The 16710-nt window shown below is 41.0% G+C and overlaps 1 protein-coding gene across 7 annotated transcripts in view; it reads right to left on the bottom strand.

Annotated features, from left to right (window-relative positions):
- The window catches only part of NFATC2 (nuclear factor of activated T cells 2), a gene marked incomplete at its 3' end in the record, with an annotated part of 132473 nt that overhangs the window by 80469 nt on the left and 35294 nt on the right, over positions 1-16710 (bottom strand). For all 7 annotated transcript variants that reach the window (XM_083744189.1, XM_083744187.1, XM_083744188.1 and 4 more), the window contains exon 4: positions 700-902. In XM_083744189.1, the coding sequence (XP_083600315.1) occupies positions 700-902 (203 nt within the window). The remainder of the gene's footprint in view (positions 1-699; positions 903-16710) is intronic.

Genomic DNA, 16710 nt, shown 5'->3' with positions numbered 1-16710 from the left:
CAGGATTCAAGCACAAAAGCACTGCCCCTCCTCTGGTTTCTGGCAACTACCATATTTTTTGCTCTATAAGACTCACATTTTCCCTCCTAAAAAGTAAGGGGAAATGTGTGTGCGTCTTATGGAGCGAAAGCAGGCTGTGCAGCTATCCCAGAAGCCAGAACAGCAAGAGGGATCACTGCTTTCGCTGCACAGTGATCCCTCTTGTTGTTCTGGCTTCTGAGATTCAGAATATTTTTTTCCTTGTTTTCCTCCTCCATCTTATAGAGCAAAAAATATGGTAGTATTCAGAAGCATTTCTGCCTCCAACAGGTATTAAATCACTCCCAGGGCCCAGTATCATCACCCACAATGATCTTGCAGAAGTCTGCCCCTTTTGGAAAAGGCTCAGAAGGAAGCTGCCTCATAAACAGGTGAGATCAATGGTTCATCTACCTTGCCACTTATGACTACTCTAAATGACAGTAGACCTCCAGAGTCTCAGGCCTGATCCTTTTAAGTAGAGATGCAAGGGATGGAACCGGGCAGCTTTTTCATACAGATCACATACACTGTGAATCAAGCCTGGGTCACTGTAAGTCTTTCGCCCTTGAGTATTTTCTGTTCAAGCTCAATGCAGGTGCCTTCTGCATTAGCATTAAGTCTCCAGTTTTGCTCCATTAATATCCTGTAACAAGACACTTTTCATAATAGCACTCTTACGTTGCTTTCATGTTGTTTTTTGGCTCCAGGGGAATCTCCAGCACTTTGGTGTTGCCAATTATTTTCTCATAGCTGGTGGTGGTGACGGTTTTCCCTGTAATGCGATGGACTTGGTAGAAAGCATGTGGTTTAAGAATACGCTCGTCTGCTGTCCCAATGAAGATCTGAAGACCTAGGGGCTTGTTGTCCATGTATCCATGAAGCTGGCAAAAGACCAAATCATTACATCATCATTTCAATGACAAATGGAGTAGACAAATCAAAATATAAATAGTATCAGAAATATATATATATATATATAATGTAGAGTAGTAACTTGTTCGATCACCTTGAGCAAGTGAGGATCACCTCTAGATGACTAGACATGAAGCTTTTATAAAAACGTGTGTGTGTGTGTGTGTGTGTGTGTGTGTGTGTGTGTGTGTCTTTCTTTCAGTTTACTGATGTGCTACCAATGACCAAGAGCATGCTGGCTAGTGAAAAATATTTAGAAGTTATTAACTTTTGTGGTCTAACTTTGCAAGGCTAGAATAAATTCAGGTTCAGAATGTTGCATCTATTGTTGTTGTTGCTATTATTATTGTTATTATTATTATGCTCATCATCCAAAGATCACAGGGTGGTGTACAATGTAAAACACAAAATACATGACGTAACTACAACAAAAGCACAAACACCTAACACATTTAAAAAGCCATTATTTAACCAGCCAAAGGCTCCCTTGTGAAATCCCATCTGTTTTCTAGAAACCTTTTCTAGAAACCTTCTCTAGAAACCTTCTCATGGGTGGTTAACAGTGCAGGCCTTGGGAGTAGTTTATTTTGGAAATCCATGTTCTAATCTTTCCTCAAGTATGACGTTCCTTGGGTAGCTTTCAGCAAGTCACTCATTCTTATCCTAACCTTCTTCATGGGACTGTTACCTGTTACTCTTGTGCAAAACAAATCTAAAGCAACTTTTGTAAAAGCAAATCCTCAAATTACATAATTAGGAGATGGCACAGGGGAAGTTGTTTGAACCTTTCATCATACAGTCTGCATCTGCATTGGAATCGTTTTCAGGATGTTTTTATTGTTTCATTACTTATTGTTTGCCTGCCTAGGTTTCTTTGGGAGGAAGGGAAAGATATAAATATAATGAAAACAATAAAAGCTTTAAAATAAGCAGCTCAGTAAAAGGCGAAAGATTTATACGATCTGAAGAAAAATCTTAAGGGAATGGGAGTGGGACGGGGGTTTGAAAATGGCATAGACACAATCTATTCAGAACAAAAGGCAAAACTGATAGTTAACAATGTGGTGTCAGAAGAGTTTAAAATTGAAAAAGGAACACGACAGGGTTGCCCTATCTCTCCATTGCTATTTATTTCGGTCCTGGAGGTGCTCTTGAACATGATTAGGAAGGACCAGTTGATTAAAGGAATTCAGGTCGGAGCTAAACAATATAAACTTAAGGCTTTTGCAGATGACCTGGTTTTGACATTACAGGAGCCAGAATCTAGTACGAAAAGAGTTCTAGAACTGATTCAGGAATTTGGTCAGGTGGCAGGATTTAAATTAAATAAGCAAAAAACTAAGGTTTTGGAGAAAAAATTGACAATAATAGAAAAAGAAAGGTTTCAGAAGGAGACAGATTTAAATGTGGTGAAGAAAGTGAAATACCTAGGGATAAATATGACAGCCAAAAATCTGAATTTATTTAAAGATAATTATGAAAAATGTTGGTCAGAGGTTAAAAAAGATTTAGAAATCTGGTCAAAATTGAAGCTCTCCTTGTTGGGTCGAATTGCTGCTATAAAGATGAATGTATTGCCAAAAATGTTGTTTTTGTTTCAAACCATGCAGATTGTGGACAGGATGGATTGTTTCAAGAGGTGGCAGAGAGACATTTCTAAGTTTGTCTGGCAGGGCAAAAAGCCCAGAATAAAATTTAAAATATTGACTGATGCTAAAGAAAGAGGGGGGTTTGCCCTGCCAGACATGAAGTTATATTACGAATGAGCAGCATTCTGCTGGATGAAAGATTGGCTACTTCTGGAAAACACTGACATTTTGGATTTGGAAGGGTTTAATAATGCGTTTGGGTGGCATGCATATTTGTGGTACGACAAGGTCAGAGCTCATAAAGCATTTAAGAACCATATTGTCAGGAAAGCAGTATTTAATGTCTGGACAAGATATAAAGATTTATTTGAAAACAAAACCCCAAGGTGGTTGTCGCCTATGGAAGCTAAGGCTCTGAAAAGACTCAATATGGAGGCCAAGTGGCCGAAATATTGGGAGATATTAGAACAAAATGGAGACACATGGAGATTGCAGAGTTTTGAGAAACTAAAAGATAAAGTGCGAGATTGGCTACATTATTATTAAATTAGGGAGGTTTTTAATATGGATAAAAAAATAGACTTCCAGGTGGAAAAGTCGAAATTAGAAACAGAATTGTTAGAACCTAAAACTAAGGTACTTTCAAGGATGTATAATCTGCTGTTAAAATGGAACACTCAGGATGAAACGGTCAAATCAGCTATGATTAAGTGGGCGCAAGACATTGGTCATAATATTATGTTTGCTGACTGGGAATGGTTATGGACCACCGGTGTGAAATTCACGGCATGTAATGCCTTAAAAGAAAATATTATGAAAATGATATACAGGTGGTACATGACCCCAGTCAAGCTTGCAAAAGTATATCATTTGCCTGATAATAAATGTTGGAAATGTAAGGAAACTGAGGGAACATTCTTTCACCTTTGGTGGACGTGCCCAAAGGTTAAGGCTTTCTGGGAAATGATCTATAATGAATTGAAAAAGGTATTTAAATATACCTTTCTTAAGAAACCAGAGGCCTTCCTTCCGGGCATTGTCGGCCAAATGGTGCCAAAGAAGGATAGAACTTTCTTTATGTACGCAACAACAGCAGCAAGAATACTGGAAGACACAAGATTTGCCCACTCTGGAAGAATGGCAGATGCAAGTGATAGACTACATGGAATTGGCAGAAATGACTGGCAGAATCCGAGACCTGGGAGATGAGCAAATGGAAGAGGATTGGAAGAAATTGAAAAACTACCTGCAAAAATATTGCAAAATGTTTGAATGTTAAAACGATGCAGGATATAAAGATAAAACGGCATTAGTGGCATAGCTGAAAGAAATATGTAAAAATGTTTTATGAGAAATAAGGGTGAAAGACTTAGAATAACATTATGTCAAACTTAAATAATGTTATAAGGGGGAAAATTGGAGACATAATAGTTGAAAGGTATAATATAGAATAAGATTTGAAAAAGGGTAAGGCACTGCTGAACATGATTGTGTAAAAAGGGAACACAGAAAAGGGAGATGTGAGGAAGTCAGGAAGGAAGGATATGAAAATAATAAGTAAGAAACTGGATTTATATGTCTTTTTAAGGTTTTTTTTCTTCTATTTTCTATGTTTTGTATGGCATTTTTTTTGTTTTTATTTGATTGTGATAATGCTTTTTCTTTTTTTCTCTTTTCTTTTGGTTTGATTGTGAAGTTTGTTCTACTGTTTAAAATTCCAATAAACATCTTTTTTTAAATAAATAAATAAATAAATAAATAAAATAAGCAGCTCAGATTAGCTCTTCCTAATCAAAGCAAATTGCATTTGCATGAATTAACAGATACGAGTGGATCTGGGCTATTTCTGATGCATTCCAAAGACATAGTCAATGAGTTAGTTTAATCATTAAAAACATTTTTGACTGACTAAAGAGCTGACACTGATTAATAAGGCAGCAAATTTTATATTTTAAAGTTTTGGTTGTTTTGGGGGGTTTTTAAGTAAGTTTTTAAAAGTTTTTTTAAGTGTCAGTAGCATGCACCATAATAAAAGAGGAATGCAAGAGATGGGAGAATGAATACCTCTTCCCAGATGATGCTTGTTTCAGCACATATGTGTAAAATAAAGCATGTTCTTTATTTTACTTTAGAACTATTTTCCTCATATGCAAATTTACCCAGATTTAATTGGTTAATTGGCTATAACTCGTACAATTACTCGGCAAACGTTTTCTCTACCGGGTGACAATCCTAGCAAAAAAAAAAGAAGAAGTGGAAGGAATAGGGCAGGGAGCCTGTACATCTTTAGGAAAGTTGCTTTTTATTTTTATACACAACAGGACTAGATATTTGTGGTACTCCTCACTAGAGAAGGCTTGACGAGTGCTCTTTTATAGCAGCCTCATAAGTCTGCATGACAAAATTCTCCTATGACTCCCAACCAATCCCAGACTTCAGTCACTTTGAAAAGAGAGTGCCTACAGAAAAACATCAGCAATCTGTGTCTTAGTTTTGAGAACTGAATATTTGGGGAACTCTGTCTCTTGGCTCTTTTGGGTTCATGGATATTCTAACCAAGGATAAACTTCAAAGCTAAACCCAAAGGATTAATTTCAATAGGTGAGGCATCAAGTCAAAAGTTTAGCCAAAGTCTTTGGTGGTTTAGATTGCCAGCTGACAAAGCATTTCCTGCTTCTGAATAGCTGGAAATAATCTAGCAGTAGAAGAAATAATCTGCAGTCATGATTATACTAAATCCAAGGAAGTGTGTGTATGCTGTACACACACACACACACACACACACACACACACACAATCTCCAGAGACAGAGAAGAAAATAACAAAACAGAATATATATTTTTCCACAAAGAAGCCTCCATTGCCGCTCTGCGATTCCATAGAGGCAGCAAAATGAAATGCACAAGCGGCTCATTAATTTCTCTCCCTCCCCATCCCACATATTGAGAAAAGACTGGATATGCTCACAACCTTCTTTTGCACAAGGCTCAGATGCAGCAGAAGAGGAAAACTATGCCACGACATTTTTGAGTGATGTTCTCCAGCAACTATCATACATGACCACATGCTGGGAAGGAGTGGTTTGCCCCAAGCTCTCTCACTTTGGGCAATGTTGTGTGGGCAGATTAGCAATGGCTTGGGCAACCCCACCTAGGAGAAGGCAGATGCCCAGCAAGAGTCTCATATTTCTGATGTCATCTCTTTAGTTGAAACAGTTTGCAAGACCCACAAGCAATAAAACCCATTGCTACTGTAAAGGTAAAGGTAAAGGGACTCTGACCATTAGGTCCAGTCGTGGCCGACTCTGGGGTTGCGGCGCTCATCTCGCTTTATTGGCTGAGGGAGCCGGCGTACAGCTTCCAGGTCATGTGGCCAGCATGACTAAGCCGCTTCTGCCGAACCAGAGCAGCACACGGAAATGCCGTTTACCTTCCCGCTGGAGCGGTACCTATTTATCTACTTGCACTTTGATGTGCTTTCGAAATGCTAGGTTGGCAGGAGCAACCGAGCAACGGAAGGTCACCCCGTCGCGGGGATTCGAACTGCCAACCTTGTGATCGGCAGTCCTAGGCTCTGTGGTTTAACCCACAGTGCCACCCGCATCCCCATTTGCTACTGTAGGGAATGCATTAAAATAAAAACTGAAGGCTTCCAGTTAGGAAACAGCATATTATGTTCATAATTAGAAGAATTAAACTAGAGCTATGAACATATAAAGTTGCCTTAATGCTTAAATACACTGGTCCATAAAGCTTAGAAGTAGCTAATTAGCCCTCACTAACTAACTAGTGTCCTCCAGGTGGTTTGGACCATTACAGCTTCCATCATCTCCGACCTAGAGTTGTTGAGAGTTGTAGTCCAGAAATATCTGGAGGGTGGTAGATTGGGAAAGGCTGTTCCATAGGGACAAGCAGCAGCTCTTCTTGATTTCCCCAAGTGTACCTGGAAACCTGGGACCTTCTTATCTCAAACATGTGAAATTCCACATTCCCATCCCATCTTTTTGGATCCATCCATCCATCTTGCCCTTCTTTCAAGGAACTCAAGAGTGATCCCCACAAACCCTGCTGTTATTACATAATATCATCATCATCATGGCTGTCACCCAAAAGCACGATGTTTCGTTTTGACTACTCCTTAAAACTTTGTCTGCTTTTTAACCTGGATACTAGAAGGAAACACACACACACACAAACAAACAAACAAACCGCCCTTGGGAGGTCCCTGGCCTTAGCAACAGATATGTTATTACGCAAACCCCTAGTTTGCCTAGTTAAGTACAGAGGAGCTCTCGGGCTCCTATGATATTGTTAACAGCCATGCCTAAAGATTAGCTCGTCAGGCTCTCTTGGCTTGGGAGACCACAGTTGCCAAAAAGCTTTAAAGACTTGATATTTGGGGTTGCTTGTACACAACTGCCAAAGCAGAGAAATGCTTTCAGGTTTCATGTCATTCAACATACGGTACTCGCTTCTCAAATATTTGCATATTGTTGAATTACATGAAACCTGAACGCATTTCTCTGCTTCTCTGCTTTCAAGGTGAAAACCAAACACTGTGCAAAATGCAAGTTTGTGTTATAAATCAGATTTCTGCCATCTTCTTCTGTGGACAGGTGTTGACAGAGGTAGTGACACACAGGTAAAAAAAAAAAATTATCATTGCCAGCTAAAATATGAGTTTATTTAAAGAAGCAGGTTTTGACATTTTCATGGTAATTTTTCTCTGCACAAATATTTGTGTGCTCTATGTACAACACATGTTTTCATGAAATAAATTGGGCACTTCGAGAGCAAAAAACAACCCAGCCACGTAGCAGAGAATGAAAATGTTCAGTAAAGAATAGCAGCGGAGTTTTGAATTGGGGTTTGTTATATGAAGCATAACGGAGACAGAATTTCTATGTCGGCTTGAGACCAGGGGATATCTCTTTCATTATTAACATTCACAATTACAAATCAAGCCATTCATTCTATGTTTCTCACATCACTGAAAATTGAAAGCAGACATGTCTACCGCGAAGCCAGCAATCCAACTGAAAGGGAACTTGATGGTCTGAGACATGCTAAATTTGTTTTCAATTACTTGGTCCACATTATATACAAAAAAACACACAAAAACCTTGATTAAGCCGTACAAAACAAACAGGACAGGAAGATCAGAGAACAGAAACATTAAGCTAATAGCATCCATGGTCAAAAGAGTTCCTCTTTGTTTGTTCTCCCTTTCAAAAGTCAGCAGGAGGTATCCTTGCATAGTAAGAATTAATCCGTCCCCCCATGAGACCACATGCAACATCTATGCATCACTGGCAACCTTCCCACAATGTGGTAAATGAAGAGGAACCCACGAGACACACAGTCTTCAGATCCATCTTGCTTTCACCCGTACAGCACTAAATATATGGCACTATGTGAAGCAGAAAGGCCAGAAACTGCTCCCTATTATTCACATGTTTATACAGACGGTGGTGGAGGGGGAAGAACACTCATCATTTTTTGCTCATTAGTTAACAACAGTTCGTGCATCCGATGAGATGGGATCCAGGCTCCCGCAGCTTGTCCCACGATGCACCTATTAAGCTTGCTTCCAGTTAAGTTATACTCAAAGCAAAACCACTGAAAACAACAGACTAAAGTCATGTACATTAATTTTGTTTTTATGGTGCCAAAAGACTCTTTGTTGCTTCTGGTTCATAAATGTCATTTCTGTGTATCGAGCACTCAGGTTTGCTTCAAATGGCCTCTTCCGTTCTCAAGAAAAAGCAGTTGCAGAACCCCAATCTGGAACATAGTCCTCTCCGCCTTCCCCCTGCTAAAAATACTTTGGCTCCTACCCTTAGCTACTATCCACCTTCTGAAGGTGCTGTTAACTCCAAATACTGCCTGTCTTCTGGGGCAAATAACCACTGGAATGGGGCAATTTTCAGAAAGAAACTGACATGGAGCCAGTGTGGTGTAGTGGTTAAGAGCGGAAGTCTCGTAATCTGGGGAACCGAGTTCGCGTCCCCGCTCCTCCACATGCAGCTGCTGGGTGACCTTGGGCTAGTCACACTTCTCTGAAGTCTCTCAGCCCCACTCACCTCACAGAGTGTTTGTTGTGGGGGAGGAAGGGAAAGGAGAATGTTAGCCACTTTGAGACTTCTTCGGGTAGTGATAAAACGGGATATCAAATCCAAACTCTTACATGGGCCCCCAATCCAGAATGAAAGCATGTTCTTGATCAGAACACTTATTGATCTGTGGCTATTGCTGTCATTTAGGGGGATTTGGGGGGAGGGAGTTTTTTTGTCATTATATTGCAATTGTATATTGCATCTTATTTTTGTAAGTCACCCAGAGGGGAGATTAAAGGTTTTCAGAAAACAAAAAATCAGATAAATAATGACATATTTGGCTGGGGGGCAGTTTAGCCTCTTCTGCCACCTTATGGCTCTACCATCCTATCCCCACCTTATTCTGCTGCATGAATAGACCAGACCCCAGGAAAAAATGTCTTCCAGAGTTGAAGACCAGTCACCAGGGTCTTCTGTGTCCACCACACCCAAGCATCTCAATGTGGTGTCACCATTGCTAAGAAAGTGTTCTGAGTCACACACAAAAATGTTTATCGTTTTTGCACAGAGGTCAAGTTTTTGCACCTGACCATTTTGGCAGTGTTAATATAGACACACACCTTTAGGAATAAAGATCACTGCTGAACGTCAAGCCATTGACCTTTATTTTTTATAACTTTATTTTTGCATTTTGATAAATGTTTTTAAACCCATTGTTTCCATTTTCAGAGAAAATGAAAAATCTGGACAGAAAGGTGGGATATATATATATATATATATATATTTAGAAATTGTAACCCTGAAAAGAACCCTAAGGTAAACTGTTCACAATAAGCCTCCCCCCCCCCCGCCCAAAGTATATTATATATAGACTAGACTGAAGAAAAATCAACTCATTTGAGTCACATTTACCAAAAAAGGGAAAGAGAAGCCAGACATGATGTGTACCTTTCCATATTCTATTTTGGGATTTTATTTCTTTCTTTTGGTGGAAATGGACTACTGTATTTTTTCCCCATCTTTTGCATAACAGTTATAATATTAACACAGCTAGACTTGGATTGGTCTGTAATTGGTCTTTGGCAGATGAATAAATAACATCATTCAGCAAACAAGGAGAGGCTTTTCTTGTTGATTTTATTGCAAAGATTGATTATGGAAATGTGTGTGTGTGTGTGTGTGCGTGCGTGCGTGCACGCATGATTAAATTTATCCTCCCACCATTTTTTAAAATGAGCTTCATTCTCTCATTTGTTCATCAGGACGTGCAAAAATGAGGTCACTTTCAGAACTATAGTTATGTTGATAAGTGTATGCATACATAAGAATGTTTATTTTGCACAAACACCTAGCACCATATGTGCAGAAATGGCTATGTTGTATAAAAAAGCCTAGGTAAAAATCCCAACTCAGTATACATAGCACAGCTATGCATGCAGCTCAAACTACACAGTTCGCAACACATGCCAACAAACTTTGTTCATACCTTTCTGTTTTTTGAGATTACAACTCAGATACCCAAACACCCACAGGTCCTTATATCCCCATAGAAAGGAGTTAAAAAATGCAAACTTGACCAGATGTAGCTTTGCACTGAGAAGAAAAATCAAGCCAAAAACTTCTCTATCACATGTGTGAAAGGGTAAAAAAAAGAAGAAAATGCAAGCAGTGGATGAACTGGGATAGTGACTGAGATAAAAGTGATATCCTGCAATGAAGAAACATATATCAGAATGGCCACTTGTGCATCGACTATAAAGAAGGTTTGCATCGCCCAAAAAAACAGAACAAAATGTAACACAAATTTACATAACATTTCCATACACTAATTGATTTGTGTAGATGCAAAATTTAGCAACATTTACAATAATTTACCCCTTCATGTTGTGCGAAGGGGCTTGAATAACTCAGAGAAGCTATGAGCTATGCTGTGCAGGGCCACCTAGGACGGACAGGTCATAGCCGAAAGTTTAGACTAAATGTGATCCACCTGGTGAAGGAACTGGCAAACCACTCCATTATTTTGCCAAGAAAACTCCATGGACATGAAAAAGGAGAAGCTTTGAGAAGAAAGTGAGAGTTTCCAAGGCATGCTCTGGTTCATGGGGTCGCGGAGAGTCGAACACTACTAAGCCGACTAAACAACAACGACAATAATTTAAAGAGAAATGCAATATGGCTCACCCTAGTGAGGAAACAACAGGTGATGGGTAATAGTTCAGTCTGCTGTTAACTGTTGAAGGCAACTTCAGGGCTCCTGCTCTCCTTTCTTAGGGTTCCTTACTTTTAAACCAGACTTGAGACTAGACTGCCCTCAAATAAAAGTCACCTTAAAATAGAGGACTGCCAGCCCTTGAAAAGAGGTGGCTGACCTCTGCAGAGTAGGATGCATGGCAGCCCTAGCATATGTGAAGTTGCATTTGAGGATAGGTTCTGATGGATTTAAGATGGGAAGTACAGCTCAAACCACACTTTGTGAAAACAGAAGTGGTCTTCATCATAGCGAAGGAGCTAGGAAGGGATGGCCTGTTTCCTCCTTCCAGAGAACTTGCTTCTAGGGAGTGGTACACTTTTTCTCATAAATCAGGATCTTCAATGACGATCACACTCATCTTCCTGTCTAGACAACACAGACCACTCTTCCAGAAGGAAAAATGGAATGTGTATGAATGAATTCACAGGAGCCAGTGATTTACTCGGCCTTCAGTTGATAAATTAAGTTGACAGTGGCTCATAAACCCCTGTCAACAATATGATGTTTGGGGTGTCTGGAATGGGAGAGGATACCATGGCAGATGATGTATGTACATCAAATGCTTCAGTCTTATAACATATTTACTTGTAATACGTCACACTGAAATGAATGGAATGCCCAAATTCAATTCTTTGTGTCTCTGGCTAAGATGATTCTAGGCAGCAGGACTGGGAAAGACCTTCTCTGCCTGTTGAACAGCCACTCAGGGGAGACATTGACAAGCTAAATGGATAAACAGTCTGGTTCTGTACATGACAATTTCATATATTTATAGCACCCAGCCGTATGATAAGAAGACTAAACTTCACCATTTCTCTGCAAGTCCCTGATCAGAAACTAAACCCTTCGCAGGTCAATAAGGAACCACCTTACCAAGCAACACACGTACACTGCAGTTCTGTATGTTTATTACTTGGCAAATGGCTGCCTTAATTCATCTGGTGTGTGAATATACCAGTTTTCAATGCAATACTCTTGGGGGCATTTCCTATTGCATTTGACCAATTCCATTCAAGACTGGCAGCTCACATGTTCACTTCTGCTTAGAACTGGGCATATTTTTAGTGAGAGTCTTTAAAATACAACATTGCTCCAAATGGGGCACACACACCGTGTGGCCAGATTTTCCCAATAAGCCAGTGGTAGTTCAGAGACCCGTTTGTCGACCTCTGTGTCAAATAAATAAATAAATTGGAACACGGAATCCCTGCTGCCTACAATTAATTAAAAGCAAATACAAAGCTAAGTGAGAAGTCTCTTCCTCCAGTCTCTTCCCTTTTCCTGCTGGACGGAAGTAGATAAGAAAGCACTTGAGACATTTTCTCCCTCTGGTGTCAAAGGAACAGGTAAAGCTTAAAGCAGAAGACTGCCACTGGCTCGTATTAGCACTAAGTTTTCACCAGTGCTCTTTTTAGCATACGAAGCCCTTTGTCATTTTTATTTTACGTATCCTTTGGAAAGACTGGCCCACTTAGCTTTATAGAATACGGCTATAAATGTCTTCTACATCTGGGGCAAGCAGGGCAGTCCAGTCAAATCCACTTTATTTATTTTTTGACTAGGGTATGTTTTGCCAACCTGAGCCAGGTGCAAAAGACATATGTTTAGAATTTAAGAACAGGGTGCCTCTGGGTATATTCTACGTTTAGGAATTCGTTTTCAGCACCAGAAGAGCTCCTAGTCCTATCACACAATGAAAGTCTTTCAGCAACCTAATTTAGGTGGGAAACAATTTTGTTTTGTTGCTATTGTTAAACATTTGAGGGTCAGACAAACCCTTGATGGTCTTCTGCAAATTATCCTGAGATCCCATAGTTTAGCCCAATCCACCTTCTGCTCATCTCTGTTCTAAATCCAAACCCAAACCTGTTGTTGAACTACAAGGCCATAATACATTTCCCCCCAGAATATGGCATGACCCTTCTGGTATGCAGCTGTATGGTGAGCCAGAACAGCCTCAGCAGAAAAAAAAGAAGATGCATTCTGCATCAAGCTTCAGATTTTCAGAGAATATGGATTTTTGAGAAGGAGTAGGACTGTCTGTTCTGGAGACAAAGGGCCAAACTTCACAAGATTATAATGCATTTAAACATGTCTTTTCTTGTTACCTGTCAAAGTAATAATGATGGAGACAAGATCAGGATTCTGCTGCATGGGGAGAGGAGGGGTTAAATCTATCCTACACAGTGCTGTCCCAGTGAAAAGCACCCCTCCCAGCTGCTATTTTATGTAGGAGGAAAGCTGGTTTTGGCACCTGTTTGCAGCTTCCAAGGGTGGAATCACAGCTTGGGCAAAAAGGGTTAATCCACCTCCCCATGTGCTGCAGTTTCAATCCTGAAGCCAGCTCCTCCCATGCAGCTTTTATTTTTTAAGTTCAAAAGCAGATGCTTCTGAATGCATTCACAAATTTAAGGTCATGTTTAGTCCGGCCCTAGGGTACCACTGGACAGCAGTAGGGAATTGTACAGGATACTGAAAGGCCATCCTTGAACACAAAGGCTGTGTGTTCTCCCCATCCCCATAAAGAGGCAGCAAGACACATTTCGAAACTTTTCTCCAGATTAAGTGTTCATGTCCTCTTCTATAGTCATTTGAAGGGCTGTCAGAAGATAGCCGCCTATCTAAAGAAGTCCTTTATTTGACGATCTGTCCAACTTTAAGATAAAGAACCCTAAGAACAGAAGGTGCCTTGAAGTTGCCCATCAGCAGTTAGCATCTGGGTAGCAAAGTGATACAGGTCACCTGTCTCAGCACATTTTACCATAGTGGGGAAGACTATATCTTTCTATTTAAATCACAATAATGGATTTCTATAATTGCATCTAAATGACCATATACGTAAGTTTCACGAATTCATGTCCTCTTTTGTCCTTTTTTGAGCCAAGGAGTTAGTGGCCCCTGGAACCATGAGGACTATAACTTTTTCAGTTACTGGGTGGGAGGGGGTTAAAGGATCAGGGTATTACATTCCACACTAGGCTTTAGCCACACAGAGAGAACCAAGAAATGTGGATTTCACACAGTCCAGAGTTCACTGCGTTTCTGTGAGTAAACATTTCTGTGTAATACCCGCAGTCCAGCCTCTAATTTGCACCAAAAGTTCTGGTCTACTGCATTAATTCAGGGCTCAGCAAGACACATGGCAAATACAGTTACAGGGGAAAGGAGGCCTGTAGTAATAAACACTGGGACTTACACAGGAGCTGCAAGATGTGTTACTACTTCTAAGCAAGAATCAAGGCTGTGTCCGCTGTGAAATGTTTTGTGAAGTGTGTGTGTGCATGGGGGGGGGGGGTTAGCCTTTTCTAATTGTTGTCACTTCCTTCCTCTTGTTCTTTTGATACACAAGCACCGATGCACATCCCTCTGCAACCGAGTGCTGAGGCTTGCATGGGTAATGCAACATACAGCATGCAATCTGCAGTGGCTGGTGTTTTGCAGTCACTGTGACTAGAGTCCTCTACTTACATGTTACATGGGAACATATGGAACAAATCCCCAACGGTGACTCATGTTAGAGGAAAGCACTTCTGGAAGGGATGGCTACGGGGGGGGGGGGGAGCAGCTGTGTGCGTGCTTAACATGCATGCATAATTTTATTTGTATACCGCCTTTCCACAGTTCAAATCATGCCCGAGGCAGTAAATGAAACATCAGAAAATACACAGCCAAACTGAACCATTTCCACGTAAATCACAAGGTCTACAATAAAGATACCAACAACGAAAAATCCCCAGCAACAACCCCCCACCCCCTTAACAACCGCCCCAAACAAAATTCCCCCAGCCTGCCACTTTCCAGGGGCAACTCTTGTCCAGCAGAATTCTAGATACATGGTTATAAGGCTAAATATGAACCCAGAACCCCAAGGGATGGAAAAGTCACTGAACGACGGGGTAATTTTTGTTGCTAGGCAGAGAACAATTCGAATTATGCTTCACTGGTCCCAAAAGAGCTTCACTGGCTGTCTGTTTGCTTCCAGGCCGAATTCAATGTGGCGTTGCATGCTTTAAAAGCCCTGCAAAGTATGGGACTCAGGAGAGTGCCCTTCCTGCCCATGCTGTTTAAGATCATCTGATGAGGCCCTCTTCTGGGTCCCTCTCCTATCAGAAGCAATACTAATGCAGCAACTAAAGAGAGTAGCTTGGCTGCTGCCCCTTCTCAGCAGCGGCCCCCACCTGTGACTTGCCTGTCACCAGCATTATTAGTTTTCAGGTCCCAGGCCAAAGCATTTCATGTAGTATTTAAGTACTGTTATGTGATCTGTTCTGCCTTATTAATGTTTTGTATTTTCCTCTGGTAGTTACAGCCTGGTGCTTAGAAACTGCACTCGAATCTGTCCTGGGGGAGGCTGGCGTATAAAAGTTTTAAATCAATTGCAGCAGAAAAGGGCTGGTTTGGGGAAACAGTTAAACACCCCCTCCTCTCCTCTCTACCCGTGTCTAGGATTATTTTCATAAACAGCTTGCTACGGATGCAGAATTCGAGGCGCAGTAGAAAAAGTTAAGGGTGCTTTTTATTTTCCTCTGCGTCTTTCTAGGCTTTAATTTGAGCCAGGCCTTAACCTCAGGACCCAGGTCTTTTAAAAGTGCATGAAGACCAGCCCTGGCACATCTGAATTCGTTGAGACAAAAACAGGTGCCTCTGAGCATGTGCCGAGTGCAGCTGAGCATTCATAGTTCACTTCTACTTTTCTGTGCTTATAGCAGCTTGGTGCCCGGGGCTACCCTTTGTACAAACGTCTAAACAACTGCTGGTAAACGGGAGTTTACCGAGAGGCAAAGGATGTGTCTGCATGCCACATCCTCTCCAAATTGGGTGACTGTGCCAACCTGGGTGGGGGGAGGGGAGGGGAAGCGACATGTCAACACCAGCCTTTGTCCTCAACACAGAGCCAGTTGTTGCTATTCTGGGCCCTCGAACAAGATGTTAAACACACAAAAGCCCATGTCCTTGCTGAATGCATCTTGTCCTGCCAGAGGCTCTCACTTTAACAGGCGGACAATTGTTCTGGTGTTCTAGGAGCACCCTGCGAGCACATACTCCTCAACGGCATGTGCCAAACTCCCGAGACCAAGCCTGCAAAGAAGAAGTGGCCTCAGAGAGCAAAACCACAAGATAGAGCTGGGGAGGATATGAGATCCACTGCTGTGCAGCTTCCCTTCCCTGAACAAAGTCAGCTCCCACAAAAATAAAGACGACTTTAAAAAAAAGAAAGAAAAAAGTAAGCAGAGTCGTATTCCAGAAATTCATTCAACAGAACGGGCACCTCCTCCCTCAAACTCTTAAGTAATGTCAGGAACAGGGAAACACAAACAAGCGCACAATGAAATCGCTGGATTGGAATTTATTAATCTTTGATTATATTCATTCATGCCCACAAGGTTCTCTGTCCAAGTACAGTTGTCAAAGAAGCAAAGGAGAGCTAGAGAGAATGTGTAGCCATCTTTAACCTTTTGTGTTATTTTCAGCATTGTATATTAGTCTTTTGATGTGTTTATGCCATATGGAAAACATACGTTTTTGGGTGGCCATGCAAATTGACTTAATAGGTAAATAACCTATATCCTGTGTATACTTTACATCTGTCTTTTTCATGCATCATGTACATGTGTAGAGCTATCTTGTGAACATGTTCAGCATGGATATCTGCAAAGGGGAGTCTGTGCATGAGTTGGCAACTCCCCCTTAAGTACCCCATGCAATCAGGGACCCCAGTTGTGCACATGGAAGATGGAGTGAGCTTGCTGTCTCCTGCTCTGGAGCGTAGGACTTGAACCAATGGATTAAAGTTACAAGAAAGGAGATTCCGACTAAACATCAGGAAGAACTTTCTGACAGATGACCCTTCTAGTATCCTGTCATCCCACACACTACAG

This window comes from Podarcis gaigeae (assembly GCF_964106915.1).
Source record: "Podarcis gaigeae genome assembly, chromosome: 6".
In the NCBI taxonomy this organism is placed as follows: Eukaryota; Metazoa; Chordata; class Lepidosauria; order Squamata; family Lacertidae; genus Podarcis; species Podarcis gaigeae.
The sequence above is the reverse complement of the archived record's forward strand: the minus strand, read 5'-3'. Positions and strand labels throughout refer to the sequence as shown.